Raw genomic sequence first — 18,596 nt, 5'->3', positions numbered from 1 at the left:
ATTTTGGGTAGTAAGTTTTATTTTTTTCTCCCCTCTTTGCAAATAAGTGCTCTGCTATTTTGATATCGATACCCACTGTTTTATAAGTGTTAATTATTATGTTTGTACTGCTTTTATATTGTGTGATTACTGTTTTACGCCTATATATGTAAGTTAGTGTAAGACATGTCAAGTTCCCATTTTGTAATGTCAAGCCTCCATCTTATCCCCATGCCCAGTTGTGTAACCCATGACTCACTACCCCTCCTATGTAACTTGGTTCCTGAATGAATGAGGATGAATGAGGGTGCTTGAGAGACAGTGGCATTAGGTCTAAAAATAGCTCCTTCTGAATGACTGAACCATCAACACCAATCCCTGGACCAATGACTGAGCTCTTGGAACCACTCTCAGCATTCAAGAAACAAAAGATGAGGCAACCCACCATTGTGCCAGGCTGCACATGCTCAGTAAGAACATCTGGAACCCTCTGGAACAGGATTGGCATTGCCTGGACAAGCCCTCCCCATAGGAGATCAGAGGTAGTCTGCCCCATAAAAAGGGTAGTGAAGACTGACTCCTTGGGAATGGCATTTTCATCTGGACCAGACCAGCTCCACGTCACACTGCTTATCCACCCAGAGGCTTTGCCGGCGACTCCCTCTGGACAACACTGAGCTGAAGGAGACCCCAACTGGCCATCGAGGACCCATTTTCAGCCTGGAATAGGTAGATATCCCCTGCGTATTTTCTCCTCCAATTTGGACTCCATCTCTCTCCTCCCAGACTTCAGTCACTGCACCAAGCTTTTTTAACCCCTGCTGCCATTGTCTGTGTGTGTGTGTGTGTGTGCGTGTGTGTCTGTGTGCGCGCAAAGGAACCAATGAATATTGTGTCACCATCTCCCCTGTTCAATAAAACCACAGTAATTTGTAACCCCGAGTTGGGTTGTGTTTTACTGAGCCCCGGTCCCTTCCCTATCTTAAATTCCGGTCTCTGTCTCTCTCGGCTCCAGTTCCCACCTCCCCTCATTTTCCTGATCTCTCAATTCTGTCTCCACATTTCTGCCACCTCTCAGCTCCTCTTTGTCCATCTCTGCAATCTCTCAGCCCTGTTGCTTTCTGCAAGCAGTTAACCCCGCGCCTGCCACTTTTGCATCCTCTCAGCCCCTTGGCTTTCTGCAATCTCTCAGCCCTACTCCCAGTTTTCCTCTCCCCACGTACCTCTCAGCTCCCTTGTAGTCTCCTTGCTCCGGCTCCAGCCTCTGGGCTCCTCCCCAGCATCACTCCTTTGCTCTGCAGCTTTCTGCTTTCAGTTAACACCAATTAACCTTAAATTATCCCAACTTCCCCTCCAATGTGTCGGTTCTAATCCTGGCACTAGCAACTTTCATCTCAATCTCCACCTGAAGTAACTCCAAGCCTCAGCTCCTAAGCCCAGCTCTCTAAATCTACCAGTTCTAATCCCGGTCCTGGCAACTTTCATCCCCTACACTTTCACTCTCTCTCCCTACCTTAACAGTATCCCAAGTACTCCAAGCACATACATACACACCACAAATTAGGAACTCACTAGTGTGTGGATGTAGGTGACTGGTATGTATGTGAACTGATATACATGTATGTTACTGTGTGCATGATATATGAATTAGTGATCTGTGTATGTGTATTGGGTATGCAGGTATTGATAATTGATTCTGGTCTAATTTCTTTTGGTCTGTATAGTGCATGTAGGTGCTTGAATTGGTGATAGGCGTGCATTTGCCTAGGCTGGTAATTTTGGATGTGTATGTGCCTGGATTGGTAGTGTGTGTGTGTACGCCTGGTGGGGGTGCATGCTCCTAGAGTGTGTATATGCACCTAGTGTGTGTGTATGCACCTAATTGATTTTTGAGTGTGTGTATGTGCAATTGTATACCACATCCTCCTGTCTAACAGCACAATATTAAGATCCTGAGGGTTGGCCACTGGGCAACAGCAGGACAGAATGACTCAGCTCAGGTTGAAGGTGGGCTTGCATTAGGACCTGGTCATTGCTTTTCCCCATGGCCTGGCTATGGAATGGCATGGGCAAAGCTTCCTGCTGCCTGGTTGTGGCAAAGAAAAAATCTTGGCTACAGTGCAGCACAGGCAAAGGCCCCCACCACCATAGTCCCCCACTACCTGGCTGTGGTCCAGCTCTGCCAAAGCCATCTGCTGCTGGAATGCTGCTGCTAAAGCACCCCAGGCCTGTGGGCTGGTTCCAGTGGCTCCAAAAGGTTGAACCAGTTGTCAGGCCATATGTTGCTGATCCCTTATTTAAGGTATTAAATGGAACTTTTCCTTAAACCTTTTCCATTGCAACATTTGACCAGTTTGTATATTGGGAGTCAAAGTTATCAATAATGATATTTTTGTTAGCATTTAGTTGTCTCTTTGGTCTTCTGCAATGAAGTGACCTTGATATCATTTTCCTGACGTGAAGAGAAGTAATATAGCTCTAGTAGCATATTTTTATTCTTACAAGTTGTGATTTGTAGTTAGACAAATTTACTATATTTTTCCATCACTCAATGCAGTGTTTTAGATACAGTACATTATTTCCTCTCCATTACCTACTTCATAATTTTTTCCTGTCCAGTTTATGGTCCCATGTTAGAGTTAACTCAATATTTTTTTATGCCACCATGTTTCAAAAATGCTTGCTACATCAAGTTCCTCCATTCTCTGACAACATTCAGGAAAGGATCAATGCCAAAAAGCCCAAAAAAAACATCAGATTGAACACCTTGCAGTGGACGAAACCCTAACCTTGACCGCTACATTGACTGCTTCAGGGAAAGAATGAACAATGAAATAATCAGCAACACACGCCACCACAACAACCTCTCTCTACCAGAGAAAAAGGCCGTAGAATCTCTAAGATCTAACCACCAAATAGTAATAAAACCAGCAGATAAAGGAGGAGCCATAGTAATCCTAAACCGTGAGGATTACATAAAGGAAGCCAAGAGACAGCTCTCTGACACCACTTATTACAAAGAACTACAAGAAGATCCTACTCCTCTTTTCACCAAAAATCTCAACAATACCATAAAATCATTTCCATCAAGACTACAAGAAAAACTACAGACCTTGATCCCCCAACTACCTAACCCGGGGACTTTTTACATGCTCCCTAAAATCCACAAACAAGGGAACCCTGGCAGACCTATCATACCCAACCATGGGACTCTAACTTAGGAAATAACAGGTTTCATTGAATCAATCCTAAAACCGCTTGTCACCCACAGAGCAAGTTTTGTACAAGACACTACAGACTTTCTACGGAAACTTAAAAACATAGACCACCTTCCCAGCAACACACTCCTAGCCACCATGGATGTTACCAGCCTATATACCAACATCCCACACCAGGATGGCATCCAAGCCTGCCTTACATATCTACAGGAACAAGATTACAACTCAGAATACAGACCCAAAGATATTACTGACCTTATATACTTCATCCTCACACACAACAATTTCACTTTTAATAATCAACACTTCCTCCAGATGATGGGAACAGCTATGGGCACTAAAATGGCCCCACAGTATGCCAACCTTTTTATGAGCCACCTGGAAGAAGACTTCCTCAAGAACTGCACCATCAAACCCTTGCTATACTTAAGATACATCGATGACATCTTCATCATTTGGATTGAAAACCTACAATCTCTGATTGAGTTCCATCAGAAATTCAACAATCACCATCCCTCCATCCGACTTTGTTTTGAATACTCCAGCACCAACATCTCCTTTTTAGACACAATGATCAGTATCCAGAAGGGTAAAATACAGACCACAGTATACAAGAAACCCACAGACCAACATACATATCTGCACAGAACCAGCAATCACCCTAAACACACCAAAAAAGCTGTGATATATAGCCAAGCCCTCAGATACCACCGCATTTGTACTGAAGAGAACACCCGGGATTGCCACCTCACCAATCTTAAAAAGGCTTTCACCCCACAAGGACACTCGTCCAGAGAGATAGATCGCACATTTGAAAGAGCCACCCGGATACCACGTGAAGAACTGCTGCAGTACAGAAGAAACCCCCCCACAAATCGCACACCGCTGGTTATGACTTATCACCCTTCACTTGAAACTGTACGGAAAATCCTCAAAAAATTGCAACCCATACTAGAAAGAGACCCTATTCTTAAAAAGATCTTCCCAGAGCCACCCATCCTAGCCTTCAAACAAGCACCGAACCTTGCCAACCTCATCACCAGAAGCAAACTTCCTCAAGCCCAGAACACATCAAAAGGATGCAGACCGTGCCATGACAAGAAATGCAAAACCTGCCAACACATCTCCACCACCCCCACAATTACGACACCCCACAACAGAGCCATCAGCATCGCTGGGTCTTACAGCTGCACCTCCAGAAATGTAATATACCTCATCCAATGCACCAAATGACCTGATGGAAAATATGTAGGAGAGACCAAACAACAACTGCGCACCAGAATGAACGCACACCGGAAATCTATCAAAGACAGAAATACCCAATTACCTGTGGGGCCACATTTCTCACAGGAGGGCCACTCTCTCTCCAATCTCTCAGCCCTGATCCTCAAGGGAAACTTACACAACACTTCCCAGAGACGAGCCTATGAGCTCCATTTCATCAACCTTCTGGATACTAGAGATCATGGACTAAACATAGACATTGGATTTTTGATACATTATAATCTGCCTGGCAACTGACTCCCCTGCCCAGCCCAGCCCCTGGCTTCTTTACTTTTCATTCCATCCAGGAAGAGCACACACCAACTACTGAAACTTCCTTAGCCTGATGAAGGGTTTTTGAACCCGAAAGCTTGCTTAATAACTATTCTCCAACTATTTGGGTTGGTCTAATAAAAGATATCAAATTCACCCAAGGAACCTAGTCTGCCTATGTCCTTAGACCAACACGGCTACAACCTAAAACCCTTTGCCATTACTAAGCTTTAATCCGAAGTGCCTGTTTACAGATAATATCTAAAAAAACCCAACTTATTACCTGAATCCAACATCTGAGTGCAGTGCAATATTCCAGGATTCCCAGCACTGATGATGTTTATTCTGGGGATTGTGAAGGACTATAAGCAGAGAGTTATCTTGGGTGTGGTGATAGGAATCAATGCACCTATACTGCTGTGTTGCTTTGTGAAGGACCTGAAAAAAATGAATGCTTGGGACATACATAGAAGTAGCATATCCAACTCCTATAAGTTTTTTGCAGTGGATACACCATTTCTGTGACAGATCCACTTTCTTTATAATCTTCTTTATAATAAGTCCCACTTTCTTTATAGTAAGTACCACAAATAGCCTGAACATATGGAAACTTATTTTTTGTAACACTATAAGGTCATACATAGTGCTACAAAAGTAAAGTGTATCCAAAGCCTGAAAAACTATTGAAGTTACTGAATAATGACTTTGGTAACCTTTTAACTGGTCTAAATCTGATCTTGGACTAGCTTGGAAATACACTGTATCCTGCTTATATACTGGGAAATACACTGTATCTTACATATCCCCAAGTCATTATTCCTGTAAAAAAAACAGCTCATAAATACCTGGAGAAGAACATGTGGCTGAAGATGTTCGGCAAAAGTCCAATCTGTCAAACACCGCTGCTGAATCTTTTGTATATCCACTAATTCTATCCTTAGGCCTTTCTTTTCTGGATTCACCTCAAAGTGCACCAAAACAACAATGAAATAAAAATTTCTGCATTCATTTGTTTTATACTGAGTGTAATCTTTTGGCTTAAATGACAGCATCCTGTGCAGTATCACAATTAATTACATAGAGTTGCACACAAGTAAACCCATATGGCAATGTTTTAGTAAGAACAAAAATTGCCAAAAAGTTTTGCTTTTGACTTTTTTATGGACAACTAAATCTAAATATTTTTATTGTTAGGTTATATGCTTCTGGGTCCTGTAAGCAATTACAGACTTATAGGCAGGTCCTGTGAAGTCACTTTAACATGGTTTCACTTATCTTGGTCTATATGGTAGACAGGTGTTTGTGAGGATGTCAAGCCACATAGTATGTTAGTGGGACACAGTTTTGACAGTTTCTTTCAAGCTTCCAAGCTAAAATTAACCATGTAGAGTCAATGAAGCTAGCACAGACTTGCCAGGGGAAGGTTCCTTTTACCCCCTTCCCTGCCTTAGGTAGTTTGGATTATTACAGAATTACCCGACACTGATTTTACACTATATAAAAGCTGTTGGGCTTCATCACAAAACATAACAGAATCAACCCTCAGAGATTTGCCAAGGAATCCCCAACAGTAGCAATTTGCTTTGTAGAGCATCTTCCTTCATGTCACATTATAGAGCATAATGTATTCCATTCACTACAATTATAATTTCTGAAGTGTGGAAACCAATCACTTACTTCCTTTAAAAGAGGATCAACCAGATCATCTCCTCCACCTTTGTCATTCTTTTCTAAATGCACTGAAAATTGAACATAAAAGAAATATGCTTTGTTATTTTGTGGCTTACTTAATTCTTCAATATTACTCATGTGTTGGGGCCACACTCTTGCCCACCCACCATAATGTTTTGTGTATCTCTTTTAACTTTGCTTTGTCATTATGTATTAGGCCCTGCTCTGATGATGCTAAAAACCTTTTGACCATGCTGAAGAACATAGGGCCTCCAATTGATCTATCAGTTCCACAGTTGTGTCATAAGTGGTGATCATTAATTGATTCTACAGAAAGGAAGAAAATACTGATAGTATGCCTTGTACAAAGAGATGTACAAAGAGAGAGTTACTGTATTTTCTTGTATACCTCCCCATTCACCCTGAATAAGCCACACACTTGTTTTTGAAAGGTGGAATGAAGACAAAAAAGGATTTTTCCTTGAACATACTGTCAAGCACAGTATTGTTGTAGGGAAAACAGGCAGGTGCAGTAGGGCAGGGAGACAAAAACTCATGTCTGCTTTGTTAACTCTGCAGGACGTGGACAGGTGCTGGAGGCTGACCCTGCCAAATCATCTGATGGCCAGATCCTAGCCAGCAGAAATTGCAGAGTCAGTGGAGAACCCACCCTGCTTGAGAACAGGGGTTGGACAGTTCCATCCCATCAGAATTGGGCACTCAGCTGAGTCATTTGGCAGGTGCTGCTGACTTTACATCCAACTCAGCATAAGAAGAGAAAAGGGGCTAGGGATGTCAGTTCAGCTAGTAGCACTTGCTGGCTGAGTCAGCTGAGTGCCCAGTCACACCAAAGCTGAACTGTTCGACCCCTGTTTTTGAGCTGGGTGAGCCCTTAGCTGACTCTACAGGCACCACTGGGTGCCCACATGGCTCAGGAAGAGGAGCCAGGCAGTTTGATTCCCTCTCACAGGATCAAAACCTCTGCTCCCGTATTTCCTTGTTTAAGAGATACACCCCTCTTTCCAGCAGCCAATTTTCAGAAAAAGGTGCGTGTTGCAGTTGAATAAATACAGTGATACCTTCATTTACTTTGTTTAATTTACAAGCTTGAAATATGATTAACCCTATTTCAACACATGCTTTATAACCCAAATTATTATCTTATTATGGTTATAAGTCAAACCTTTAAAATATTTTTTAGAGATTCAAATGGTGGTGAAGGGTGTCAGATTGAAAGCAAAGGAAAAATGCCATCCTCTGTTTGTCTACAGAACAGGCAGAACACAGGAAGAAATGGAAGTTTTTCCATTACACCCTGCCAATATACTCAGCCCTCAACATGAAGAGCCTCACCTCTAAGGGAGTGTTGTGTGTTCACTTTCCAGTTCACTAATGAACTGGCTAAGGTTGCCATGTCCATTTCATAAGGACCACTAAACAACCATCACTTTTTGGTCATTAAAATGACAACTGGAAATAAAAGACTTAAATGAAATTACCACCTCAGCCATAAACAAGCTGTTAATAGATCATAAAATAATAGCACCACTGCTGCTACAATTAAGTATATGCCATAGATTGACAACGTGTTGATTCATGAACAAAATATGGTAGGCCATCAATGGACAGGCAATGTATGTTGCTACTTAGAGAGAGAGAACTTTCCGGGTAATACTAGTTTCTAAAGAAGAGCAGCTTCTGAATAAATGGGAATGTTCACTCCATTTTCAGTGACTGTAAAGCCTTCCTAGTTGCCTTTAAAGTAACTCAGTTCACAGAGAGCACTACTAGTACTATGCTCACTTTCTTGAGAAGCTAGATTGTCTTATTTCTGTGAACAGGTACCTTATTAGGTTTTCCCTGATGATGTATTGCACACTTTCATCTCATTTCAGTATCCACGAGTAGTACTTGTGTGGCATGGTTCATTCTCTGATGGTTGTGGATTCCTGATAAGTACTGGCTTCCTCATCTTTCAGCACAGGAGACAGCTTGTATGTCATCACCAAGGGGTGATGACATTGAGCAACTTTATAATATAGATCAATTGCTAATATACCACATTGGCCACAGTACTGCACTATTTAGGGTACTTTTAACCAGTGAGGACCTGGAACCTGGATATTATATGTTGTTTTCTTTCATAAATGCGGCCACACAGTCTGTATATGTTGGCATGGGTTTTTTTTCAGGATCAATTCCTATAATTGTTTGTTGAGATTATCTGGTCCTGGATGGTGTACCCTTGCCCCTCTTTTTCACCAAAGAGCTTTCCATATCTCAACCAAGCAACCAACAAAGTGCTGATGATCAATTTGGTTCAGGGAAAGCACAGAAGTAAATCTGCCATGTATTAATTTCTGCTCCTATTATTCCAAAAACTCCTAAACCTAATAGCATCTGTTTTCCTGATACTTGCCTTCCCAGGGGCTTAAAATCCTGATCAGTCCTAACAGCTGTCCAGTGGAACTCAAGCTTTCCATCTGACTTTTGCAAAGCCGCTCAAAACTTAATAGGCCTCTTCTATGCAACATATGAGGAATATACAGCCTCTCAATGGAGCAGTTTGAATAGTGTATGCAGTAACTCGTATAAGAACCTCCTCTTCTTTTCTAAGGTATTCTGACTCATCTTAAAGCACTTGAGTATTCCAAAGGCATACCACAATATGGGTACAATGGAGCTGTTTATTGCTACAATTTTTTCCTGGAATTTGATTATGTTCTCAAGATAGGTTCCAAATGATGAAAAAACCTTTTTGGCTACCTTTTTGTGTCTCAGAGTGTTTGATCTTTGGATATCAGTTTAGTCGCAAATATTTATATTTTTTTTCCAATTCAGGTTCTTTGATTTCAGATTCTTCCATGAATATCAGGTTGGTTTGCCTGACTGCATTTCTGGGTTGGACAGTTAGCCTGGTACACTTAACCAACTCAAAGCTCACAGGGATGGAATTTCATAAGGAGTTACAATTTTCATCAAACTTTGGACTTAAATTCCATTAGAAGTATGCAGTTTGAAGTTATGCATATAGAATAAATTTGGGCTGATCTTTGTCTAATGTAGACCCATAAACAGAGTCCCATAGTGCCCAGCTCAATGGGTTAAGTCTGAGGCAAATTTACTGTGGACTCAGACTGTTTCCTTGGAAGAATATACTGGGATGTGTATGTATATCTGTATGTGTATATTAACATAGGCAGACAAGGTTCCTTGGGTGAATTTGATATCTTTTATTAGACCAACCCAAATAGTTGGAGAAAAGTTATTAAGCAAGCTTTCGGGTTCAAAAACCCTTCGTTAACATTAACATTAACATACACACTTTGCATATTTAAAATTGGATTGAAAAATAACCACTAGAGAATCAACTGTTGAGAATAATGCTGCACTGGACTTCAGGGGAGGGAAAATGGATCAGTCAGTTCCATTTACCTGAAGAGCAAGATCCTGATCGCTCTTCGCTGTGGTCTTCCTGAATCAATGCTGAAACCTCTTGACTACAAAAATAACACCTTATCCTCTATTTTAGCATCTACATGACAGAAAGGAGGTGCATCGGATGCAGAATCCTCCAGGCATGAACTTCCTGATTTAGGATCAAACAGGTCTTTTACATCTGTGATTCTACACTCTGAAGTCTTCCTATTCAGCTCCAAATCAGATTAGAATGACAGAACTGCCACATATAGGCCTCCTGTAGAAATACTAACATCTGAGACTGCAAACAAAGTAGAATGGTTTGCACAGCTACAAACTATAAAATCATGCTTGGATACTCTCCCTGAATTTGGTTATTGAGGCCAAATTCAAGAAGCATCTCAGAGAATATAAATTAAGATAAATTAATATTAAGATAAATATTATTTAAATTATGATAAATAAATTGTGTTTCTAACTATCATCTTCTAACATATACCCCTGACCAAAAGTAGACTTCCTCTGATGCCATTAGTCTCATGACCTTTTCCAGCATCTAACATATTTACACAGTGCCTCTAAATTTGACCAATAAATCTGAATGCTAGGGTGTCTAAGCTGATGTAACCTATACATTAAAGGACATAAGAGCAAAGCTGGGAAAAAGAGCAACAGAGACAACTATCAAGATGATGTAAAATGTGCAAGTAAAGGTTAAGCACCTGCTATTTTAATTTTTAACTGTCAGCACTTTCTTCCTGGTTCCTGATAGGGCTGTGTTAAGTTTTGGGTGCCGATTCGATTTGTAGGAGATTTATGTTTAAAGTTATCATTTTAATAGCAAGTTTTCATTGTTTTATTTCTCTAAAATATATTTTATATCAGACACAATATAGTAGTTTTTTCAATACTATGTATGTTATGCAAAGCTCTCCTATATAGACATTGCTTTTTAAATAAAGTTTAAATAAACTGTTTAATGATATCAGACTGTGGTAAAAATATAGCATAATCTATATTTTCCTGCTTTTATAATTGCTTCTGCATATTTTCACAATTGCTTTTGCTAAGGCATATATGCTAATGATAGATTTACGAGCAGCACAAAAGCTTCTGCAGACAGAGCCAGGAACAGATGCAATAAATAACTCCTTATGAGAGATAAGAGAAGAGAGGCAGGGAAGATGCTGAGGTGGAGAGACCAGACCCTGACCGAAGGATGACCGCGAGGGGCTTAAGAACTGTCCCTGGGAGGGGATTTAAGATGTAAATGAGACACTTATGTAAACCGTCATAGAACATGTAACTGCTAGACATACGATGCAAGACGTAATGCTAAGTCTGCCAATAATTGCACGATACATTGAAATCTACTGTTTACCTTGGCTATAAAAAGAAGTTTCAGACCCAGTTTGTCGTCGACCCTGATCTGAGTGGCTCAACTCCTGGGTCGGTCTGTTTGCAAACAATAAATCTGAAAATGGACCTAGCCTGAGTGTGACTCTCTCCTGGGGTGGATTGGACAAGCCTCCAGGGGCACGAAACTAGCCGTTTGTGCAACAAGACAAAATACCCAGCTCATTCAGGATTTCTACTTAGGTACCCAAAGACCACCAAAAAACAAAAATGAAACAGTACGCAGGAAATAAGTGATTGATAAAAAGCTTATAAAAAGATAAGATTGATAAAAAGATTGATAAAAAGATTATAAAATACCCCAACAATAGAAAATAACGTGTGTGGCAGAAGGCCACTTCTGTTTCTCCCCAAAAAGTCTGCTCTGTGACAGTTTGGTTAAGATGGGCCCTGCAGAGGGTACACACCTTACCCGATCTCCTTAGGTAACCTGAGCTGGATACAAAACTAAGGGAGGGGGGAAACCTGCTCCCTCTGCCTACACGACTGGCATCACATACCTGGGTGAGGGGCTTGGGTTCCCTGGGGAGCTAGGAACTGCCAGTCTGCCCAGCAACTAGTGATGCATTTCAAATTGGTTGGCTGACAGCCAACAGGTGCTGGCCTCCATTGGACCAGGTAAATGAGGTCATAAAGGCTATATAAGTTAAGGACTGCCCAGGAGGAGGGGGCAGCAGCCATGAGGAAGATTCAGAGAGAGAGAAGAACTGGAACACCTGAAACTTGCTCTCTCTCTCAAAACTCATGATCAAGGAACTGCCTGCCTCCAGAGGGAATCTCCATCTGCTTCTGGATGATACCTGTGAGTAAGCTGCCTGAGATCTAACTAGATGTATAGTTTGCAGTAACTCAGATGCGTGATCCAAGGCTACCCAGCCATGCCAGTTTGCTCTATGTGATTTCTGATATTACTCTACCCTGTACCCTATTCAAACCCTACCCCTTGTAACCAATAAAGTTCTCCTTTGTACTTAGCATGGGAGACTTATTGGGAGTGGGTCTAGATTATGCCTTGGGGTCCCCTTGGTTTGGCTGTGTAAGGGAGACCACTACTGGTGCTTCCAACTGAGGGAAGCATCCCAAGTTCTTGAAGTGAATCAAGTACCCTCGAGGGCTACTAGGACTGTGTTTCGCAGGGTGTGCAGAGCCAGAATCAAGCCCATCCTTGGGTGGTGGCAGTGTTACCCCCACGCTAACGGGTGTGCTCCAGGGTCGGCCAGATGTGAGGCACCCCCAGGGAGGCACTCGGAGCCTGGAAGGTGGTCGGGTGCAATGAGGTGGATGGCTCAATGCAGGAGCGCCCCATACTGGCCCACCACAGCATGTAAAAAAAAATGTAGAAAATTGCTGGTTTAAAATCTTCCACTAGGGAGAGGAATTACACAAACTGGTATTAATGACTGGAAACTAGGTCAAATCTATAACACAAGAGAAGTTCAGTGAACATAAACCACTTTCAAAATGTCCAATACCAGTCTAAGATAAACCTGGATGGATATAGTATCAGACTTAACTGATTTAGGTTAAATTGTTTTACTGAACTTCTGTCCCAGATCCCCTTTAGATTCAAGTTAACTCACAGTCCCCCAGCATCCTAGGTTGCTTTGCACCTCCACTGGAAATTCACCCCCATGGCCAAAGCTGTCTGTTCCAGATGAGTGGGAAAGTGTGCTCTAGCACCCTTCCATTTTTGGCCTGGGCCACTGCAGGTATGTGGCTGCATTTCTGGGATTGAAAATGAATGTCTGTGCACTTGCTTAACGTAGATTCATAGATGTTATGGTCGGAAGGGACCTCAACAGATCATCGATTCTGACCCCCTGCATAGGCAGGAAAGAGTGCTGGGTCTAGATGACCCCAGCTAGATGCCTATCTAACCTCCTCTTGAAGACCCCCAGGGTAGGGGAGAGCACCACCTCCCTTGGGAGCCCATTCCAGACTTTGGCCACTCTAACTGTGAAGAAGTTCTTCCTAATGTCTAGTCTAAATCTGCTCTCTGCTAGCTTATGGCCATTATTTCTTGTAACCTCCATGGGTGCCTTGGTGAGTAAAGCCTCACCAATTCCCTTCTGTGCCCCCATGATGAACTTATAGGCAGCCACAAGGTCGCCTCTCAACCTTCTCTTGCGGAGGCTGAAGAGGTCCAGGTGCCCTAGTCTCTCCTCATAGGGCTTGGCCTGCAAGCCCTTAACCATACGAGTGGCCCTTCTTTGGACCCTCTCCAAGTTATCCACATCCCTCTTGAAGTGCGGCGCCCAAAATTGCACACAGTATTCCAACTGCGGTCTGACCAGTGCCCGATAGAGGGGAAGTATCACCTCCTTGGTTCTGTTCATCATGCATCTGCTGATGCACGATAAAGTGCCATTAGCTTTCCTGATGACTTCGTCACACTGACGACTCATGTTCATCTTGGAGTCCACTAGGACTCCAAGATCCCTTTCTGCTTCCGTGCCACCAAGCAGGTCATTTCCTAGACAGTAGGTATGCTGGACATTTTTCCTCCCTAGGTGCAGCACTTTGCATTTCTCCTTGTTGAATTGCATTCTGTTGTTTTCTGCCCATATGTCCAACCTGTCCAGGTCTGCTTGTAGTTGTTCCCTGCCCTCTGGTATGTCCACTTCTCCCCACAGTTTTGTGTCATCTGCAAACTTGAACAGAGTACACTTCACTCCCTCGTCCAAGTCACTGATGAAGACATTGAAGAGTATTTGTCCAAGGACTGAGCCCTGCGGGACCCCACTGCCCACACCCTTCCAGGTCGACACCGACCCATGCACTATGACTCTCTGGGTACAACCCTCTAGCCATTTCACCACCCACCGGACCGTGCAGTCCTCCAAGTCACAGCCTCTTAACTTGTTCACCAGTATGGTGTGGGATACTGTATCGAAGGCCTTCCTGAAGTCTAAGTAAACGATGTCAACCCCTACTCCTGCATCCAGGTGTTTTGTAACCTGGTCATAAAAAGAAACTAGATTAGTCAGGCACGATCTTCCTGCTATGAACCCATGCTGGTTTCCCCTCAGCATAATTTTTCTAGCCGGGCTCTCGCAAATGTGAGCCTTGATAATTTTTTCAAAGACTTTGCCAAGGATGGAGGTGAGACTGACTGGCCTATAGTTATCGGTTCAATTAATGCAGCTTAGACTAACCTGAGAAGATTGAATTGATTCAGCCTAGGGCTTTCTGACTGTCTGTACTTGGTCTTCCAGAGTAACATTAATAGATGTGCCATACCTGAGCCTTCAGGAATTTTCTCATCAGGAGCATCTTCCATGGTGTGTAGTTGTCTCAACTGTTTTGCAAACCTGGCTGGATTATCCCATGGGATATAAGATACTTCATAATCACCACCAAGCATCAACCCTGAACTCTCCAGTAGACCAGAGTCATCGAGCTCAGTCAGCCTCAGGCTTTCAAAAGTAAAGATTTTGAAGGCTCTTTCTACTTCAGCCCAACTCAAGAGTTCTGCAAGAAAATTAAAACCATTCATAGAAAGTGTCCTTATTGTTCAGTAAAAGATGAACAGCAGACTGACTAGGTGTATTGTCTTTGGCATCTCTGCTAAGCCTGACAAGGAAAATAATGGTGATAATAATTTACTTTAACTTGTCTCTTTCTGGAATCTAATTTCCTGAATTCTAGAAGACTGCAATTACACACTGAATTAGCACTGTTAAACCTGGCATATATTACACAGTGCTACTTGAAAAGCTTTTCATACATACTGAAAAGACGGGATAAAGAAATGTAGAAAAGTAGGGTTGAAAGGGATCTTCAAAGGTCATCTGGTCCAACTCTAAGTCAGGACTATCCCGATCACCCATGAAGTGAGGGAGCCCCGGTCTAGCACTCCCTTGTCCTCCAGCTGTGGCCGGGCAAACCAGCAGGCAGCTTCCTGCTGCTCTCTTCCCCCTCCCTCCCCTGCTAAGTCACCTGGAGGCAGTGCAGGGCTTGGAACAGAGGTAGTTCAGGCTGGAACAGAGGTAGTTCAGGGTTGGTGCAGGCAGGCTTGATTTTGCCCCACCCCCCTCAACCCCTGTTGGGTTTGGGATTGGGGTGGGGGGGGCAGGCAGAGAGCTCTAACTCATGGTGCTTTGTATAAAATGCCATAAGTTAGAGTGTGACCCTAACATCTGGAGGCACCCAAGGTCAGTTGTGGACTCTGCTTCATTTTACTGCTGCTGAGCTTTGACCCCTACAATATCCACATGTTCTGGGCTTCAGAGCTCTTCTTATGATCCCCTGAGCTAAAAACAAACAACTGGTTTGATGCAGCCCTAATTAGGACAGGCTCAACTATTTATATACTAGACTTAAATAGCAATTAAGTCAAATTAATTTGAATAATTCGCTGGTACTTAATGTGGGATAATGGACTTGTAAGTCTGGGAGGGCTGCAGTTTGGTGCAAGACAAGAAGCTGAAATGTGAACCAAGCCAGTTGTCTGTTTTTAGTTCTAGCAGTGTGTGTGTGGAGTGTAGGGGGCAGGGGTAGGGAAGTTCTGAGCTTCCAACTGTTGCCCTTTACAGCACACATAGGTTCTTGAAAACCTCCAGTGATGGAGATTCTACAACTCCCCTACGCAGTCTATTTTACTGCCTCACTGCTTTAACAGGGAAGATGTTTTTCCTGGTATCCAATCTAAATTTACCATATCTATTTCTTATCTCATATTTGAATCCAAAATTAGAGAAATGGCCAAAACCATTAACTTGAAGGAAAGCTCTCAGCTATGGTGTAGTCCACTGAATGCCACCAGAACTGATATCTACTGGCTGGTAGCATATACAAATATGAAGCACTTTTTAAAAAGTTGCATCTTAGTAATAATTATTACGTATATGCTGACAACTAAAAGCAATATAATTAGCGTATATTAATTTCAAGAGCGCGTAATGTGTCTGCAGAAAATGGCAGCATGTAAAAAGAGTTCCAAGATCTATGCCCAATGACAGTAGGAAAGGAACTGGGGGGGCAGGGAAGTTTTTTATTTTGTGCAGCCATGGTGTGAACATTCAGACTCTAGAATGCATTTCATGTGGCTTTTCTAATTGTTTCACACTGCACATCATTCTTGCACACACAAACAGGGTAGGAGACCACAGTTCTTGATGGAGAAGTAAGCTTAACTTACACATTTGAATAAAAGACTACTGTAAAAGCTGTTGTACTATTAATGCAAGAAACTCAAAGGGAATGCAATTTGACAGCCATCATTATTTTTAAGTAATGCTTGTTGATCAATATAAAGCTTTTTCTCAGTCCAAAAGTTATTGCACTATATATCTGTGGTTTCAAAACTCTGTTGTCTGCATTTGGATTGGCATGAAAGTTCAAGTGATTAGCATTTTTTGCCTTTCCTCTTTTAAGCTTAATAGCAAACCTACATAACCTGTGAGTTCTGACACATTGTCAAGATCCAGGCCTCAGTCCTTTGGTCTCTGACAGGAATTGTAACTGTTTTGCTCACAACCTAGAAACTGACGTTTAGATTAGCCCAAACTTAATGCTAGATTAGGGTGTGAACAAGTGGATTTTACAAAAGGGCTGGTTATGGAAAATAATCTTAGATTGGGTGATCATGAACTGATTCAATTCAGTCTAATTTACAGTATAGACCAAGGGGTGAGCAATTATTTCGGGCAGAGGGTCACTTACTGAGTTTTGGCAAGCCATCGAGGGCTGTATGACAGGCAGCCCAGGGCAGATTAATATTAATTTTCTAAATTTTTAGGCACCCCACGGGCCAGATAGAATGGCCTGGTGGGCTGTGTTCAGCCCGTGGGCTGCATTTTGCCCACCCCTGGTATAGACAATAGTGTCCATAACTAGGATTTTGGACTTCCAAAAGAGAAACTCTGAGAAACTAAAGAAACTCTAAGATGAGGGTAACAGAGTTGGCTAATCAATCTATATTTCAGCCAGACATTTGATACTGTGCCTCATAAGAAACTACTAGCTAGAGTGGAGAAGATGGGGATTAATACCATACTTTTATAGTAGATAAAGACCTGGCTAAGTGGGTAGGTTATATTTAGGGGTCTATCTAAATGGCAGGTGGATTTACCAATTTTCGCAGGTTGATTGTGGCCCAAAGCTTGAATTCTCTGGTCATTTCATGGTGGTTCCACCCTTTGGTGCTCATTAATGGAGACACTCCACCCCTCAGCGCTGACCAGTGGAGAAACCCTGGGCAGGGGGTAGAAGGGATGAGGGGGCAACTGTCATTTTCTTTGCTGCCCTTCATGTCACACCAGTAGCTGGTGACTTCCCCTCCTGGCAGTGAGGACTGCTGGCTTCCACTGGGGAGCCAGAATTTTATTTTAAAGGTTTTTTTTGTATTGATTTTGTGGTTTCTGCAAAATCCACAAAACTGTGAATTAAGTAGGTCCCCAGTTATACTTTAAGAGGAGAGGGGCTACTTGTGGTGTTGCTTAAGTCTTGGGGCATATCTAGTTAAGTATTTTCATCACTGACTCTGGTGCAAGAACCAGATGTGTGCTTACAAAATTTACTGGTCACATAAATTTAGTCAGTATTGCCAATACAGAGGAAGATGAGATCATTCTGAGATTATTATTCAGGGGGTGCATCTACACATACAATTACAGCACCTGAATAAACTGCATAGCTTGTTGCTCTGGAAGTAATTGCTCCTGGACATACCATTTGAATGTGTGCCTAGGAGCAATTAACTCTGGAACAATAAGCTTTGCAGTTTATTCAGGCAAAACATGTGGAGCCAGGCAGAGCAGCCCTGGCTAGCAAAAAACCCTGGGGGTCAGCCTGCCAGCCCAAGGTTGCTCTCCCTGGCTCAATGTGCTGGGGAATACTGGCTGGGGCACAAGGATGCTTCAATGTGGGGCTGGCTGGCATGCAATCCCCACTCTGAAGTACCCTTGTGCTTCAGCCAGCCAGGCAGCATTTACATATGAGCTGCTGCAGAGTTTTTTACTCCGTAACAGAATAGTACTTGAATTTACAAGTACTATCCTGCTGTGGAGTAAATTTGTTTACTTCAGGTTTTTTTTCCTTCCTTTACAGCATGGAGTATGGACCACCTGATAGGCTCAAACAAGTATATTGTGAATACCTGCTATTTCAATAGCATAAATATTATTGGTACCCTTATTTCACCTGCTTTCTTTCTGTGGCACTTAGTTTCTCTTGCATGCCACAGCCACAGAGCACCTACTAGAAAACGTATGAGAATATTTTGTAGGCCTTTCTGGGCAAAGCTGTCTGTGAAGGCAGGGGAATAGAATCAGTGGGCCTTCCAATCCTGCATTCATACATTCTGAAGAATGTATGAATTGGTGACTGCTGGCTAGTACAGAGGTAATTTTAGCT

The 18,596-nt window shown here is 42.5% G+C and overlaps 1 protein-coding gene across 8 annotated transcripts in view; it reads right to left on the bottom strand.

Annotated features, from left to right (window-relative positions):
* SPAG17 (sperm associated antigen 17) overlaps positions 1-18,596 on the bottom strand; it is a 446,381-nt gene that overhangs the window by 232,119 nt on the left and 195,666 nt on the right. For all 8 annotated transcript variants that reach the window (XM_059720343.1, XM_059720341.1, XM_059720342.1 and 5 more), the window contains 4 exons: positions 14,481-14,711; positions 6,411-6,472; positions 5,579-5,695; positions 5,017-5,171 (listed from right to left, as the gene is read on the bottom strand). In XM_059720343.1, the coding sequence (XP_059576326.1) occupies positions 5,017-5,171; positions 5,579-5,695; positions 6,411-6,472; positions 14,481-14,711 (565 nt within the window). The remainder of the gene's footprint in view (positions 1-5,016; positions 5,172-5,578; positions 5,696-6,410; positions 6,473-14,480; positions 14,712-18,596) is intronic.

This window comes from Alligator mississippiensis, chromosome 1, assembly GCF_030867095.1.
Source record: "Alligator mississippiensis isolate rAllMis1 chromosome 1, rAllMis1, whole genome shotgun sequence".
Lineage (NCBI taxonomy): Eukaryota > Metazoa > Chordata > Crocodylia > Alligatoridae > Alligator > Alligator mississippiensis.
This window is presented reverse-complemented; position numbering and strand designations above follow the sequence as displayed.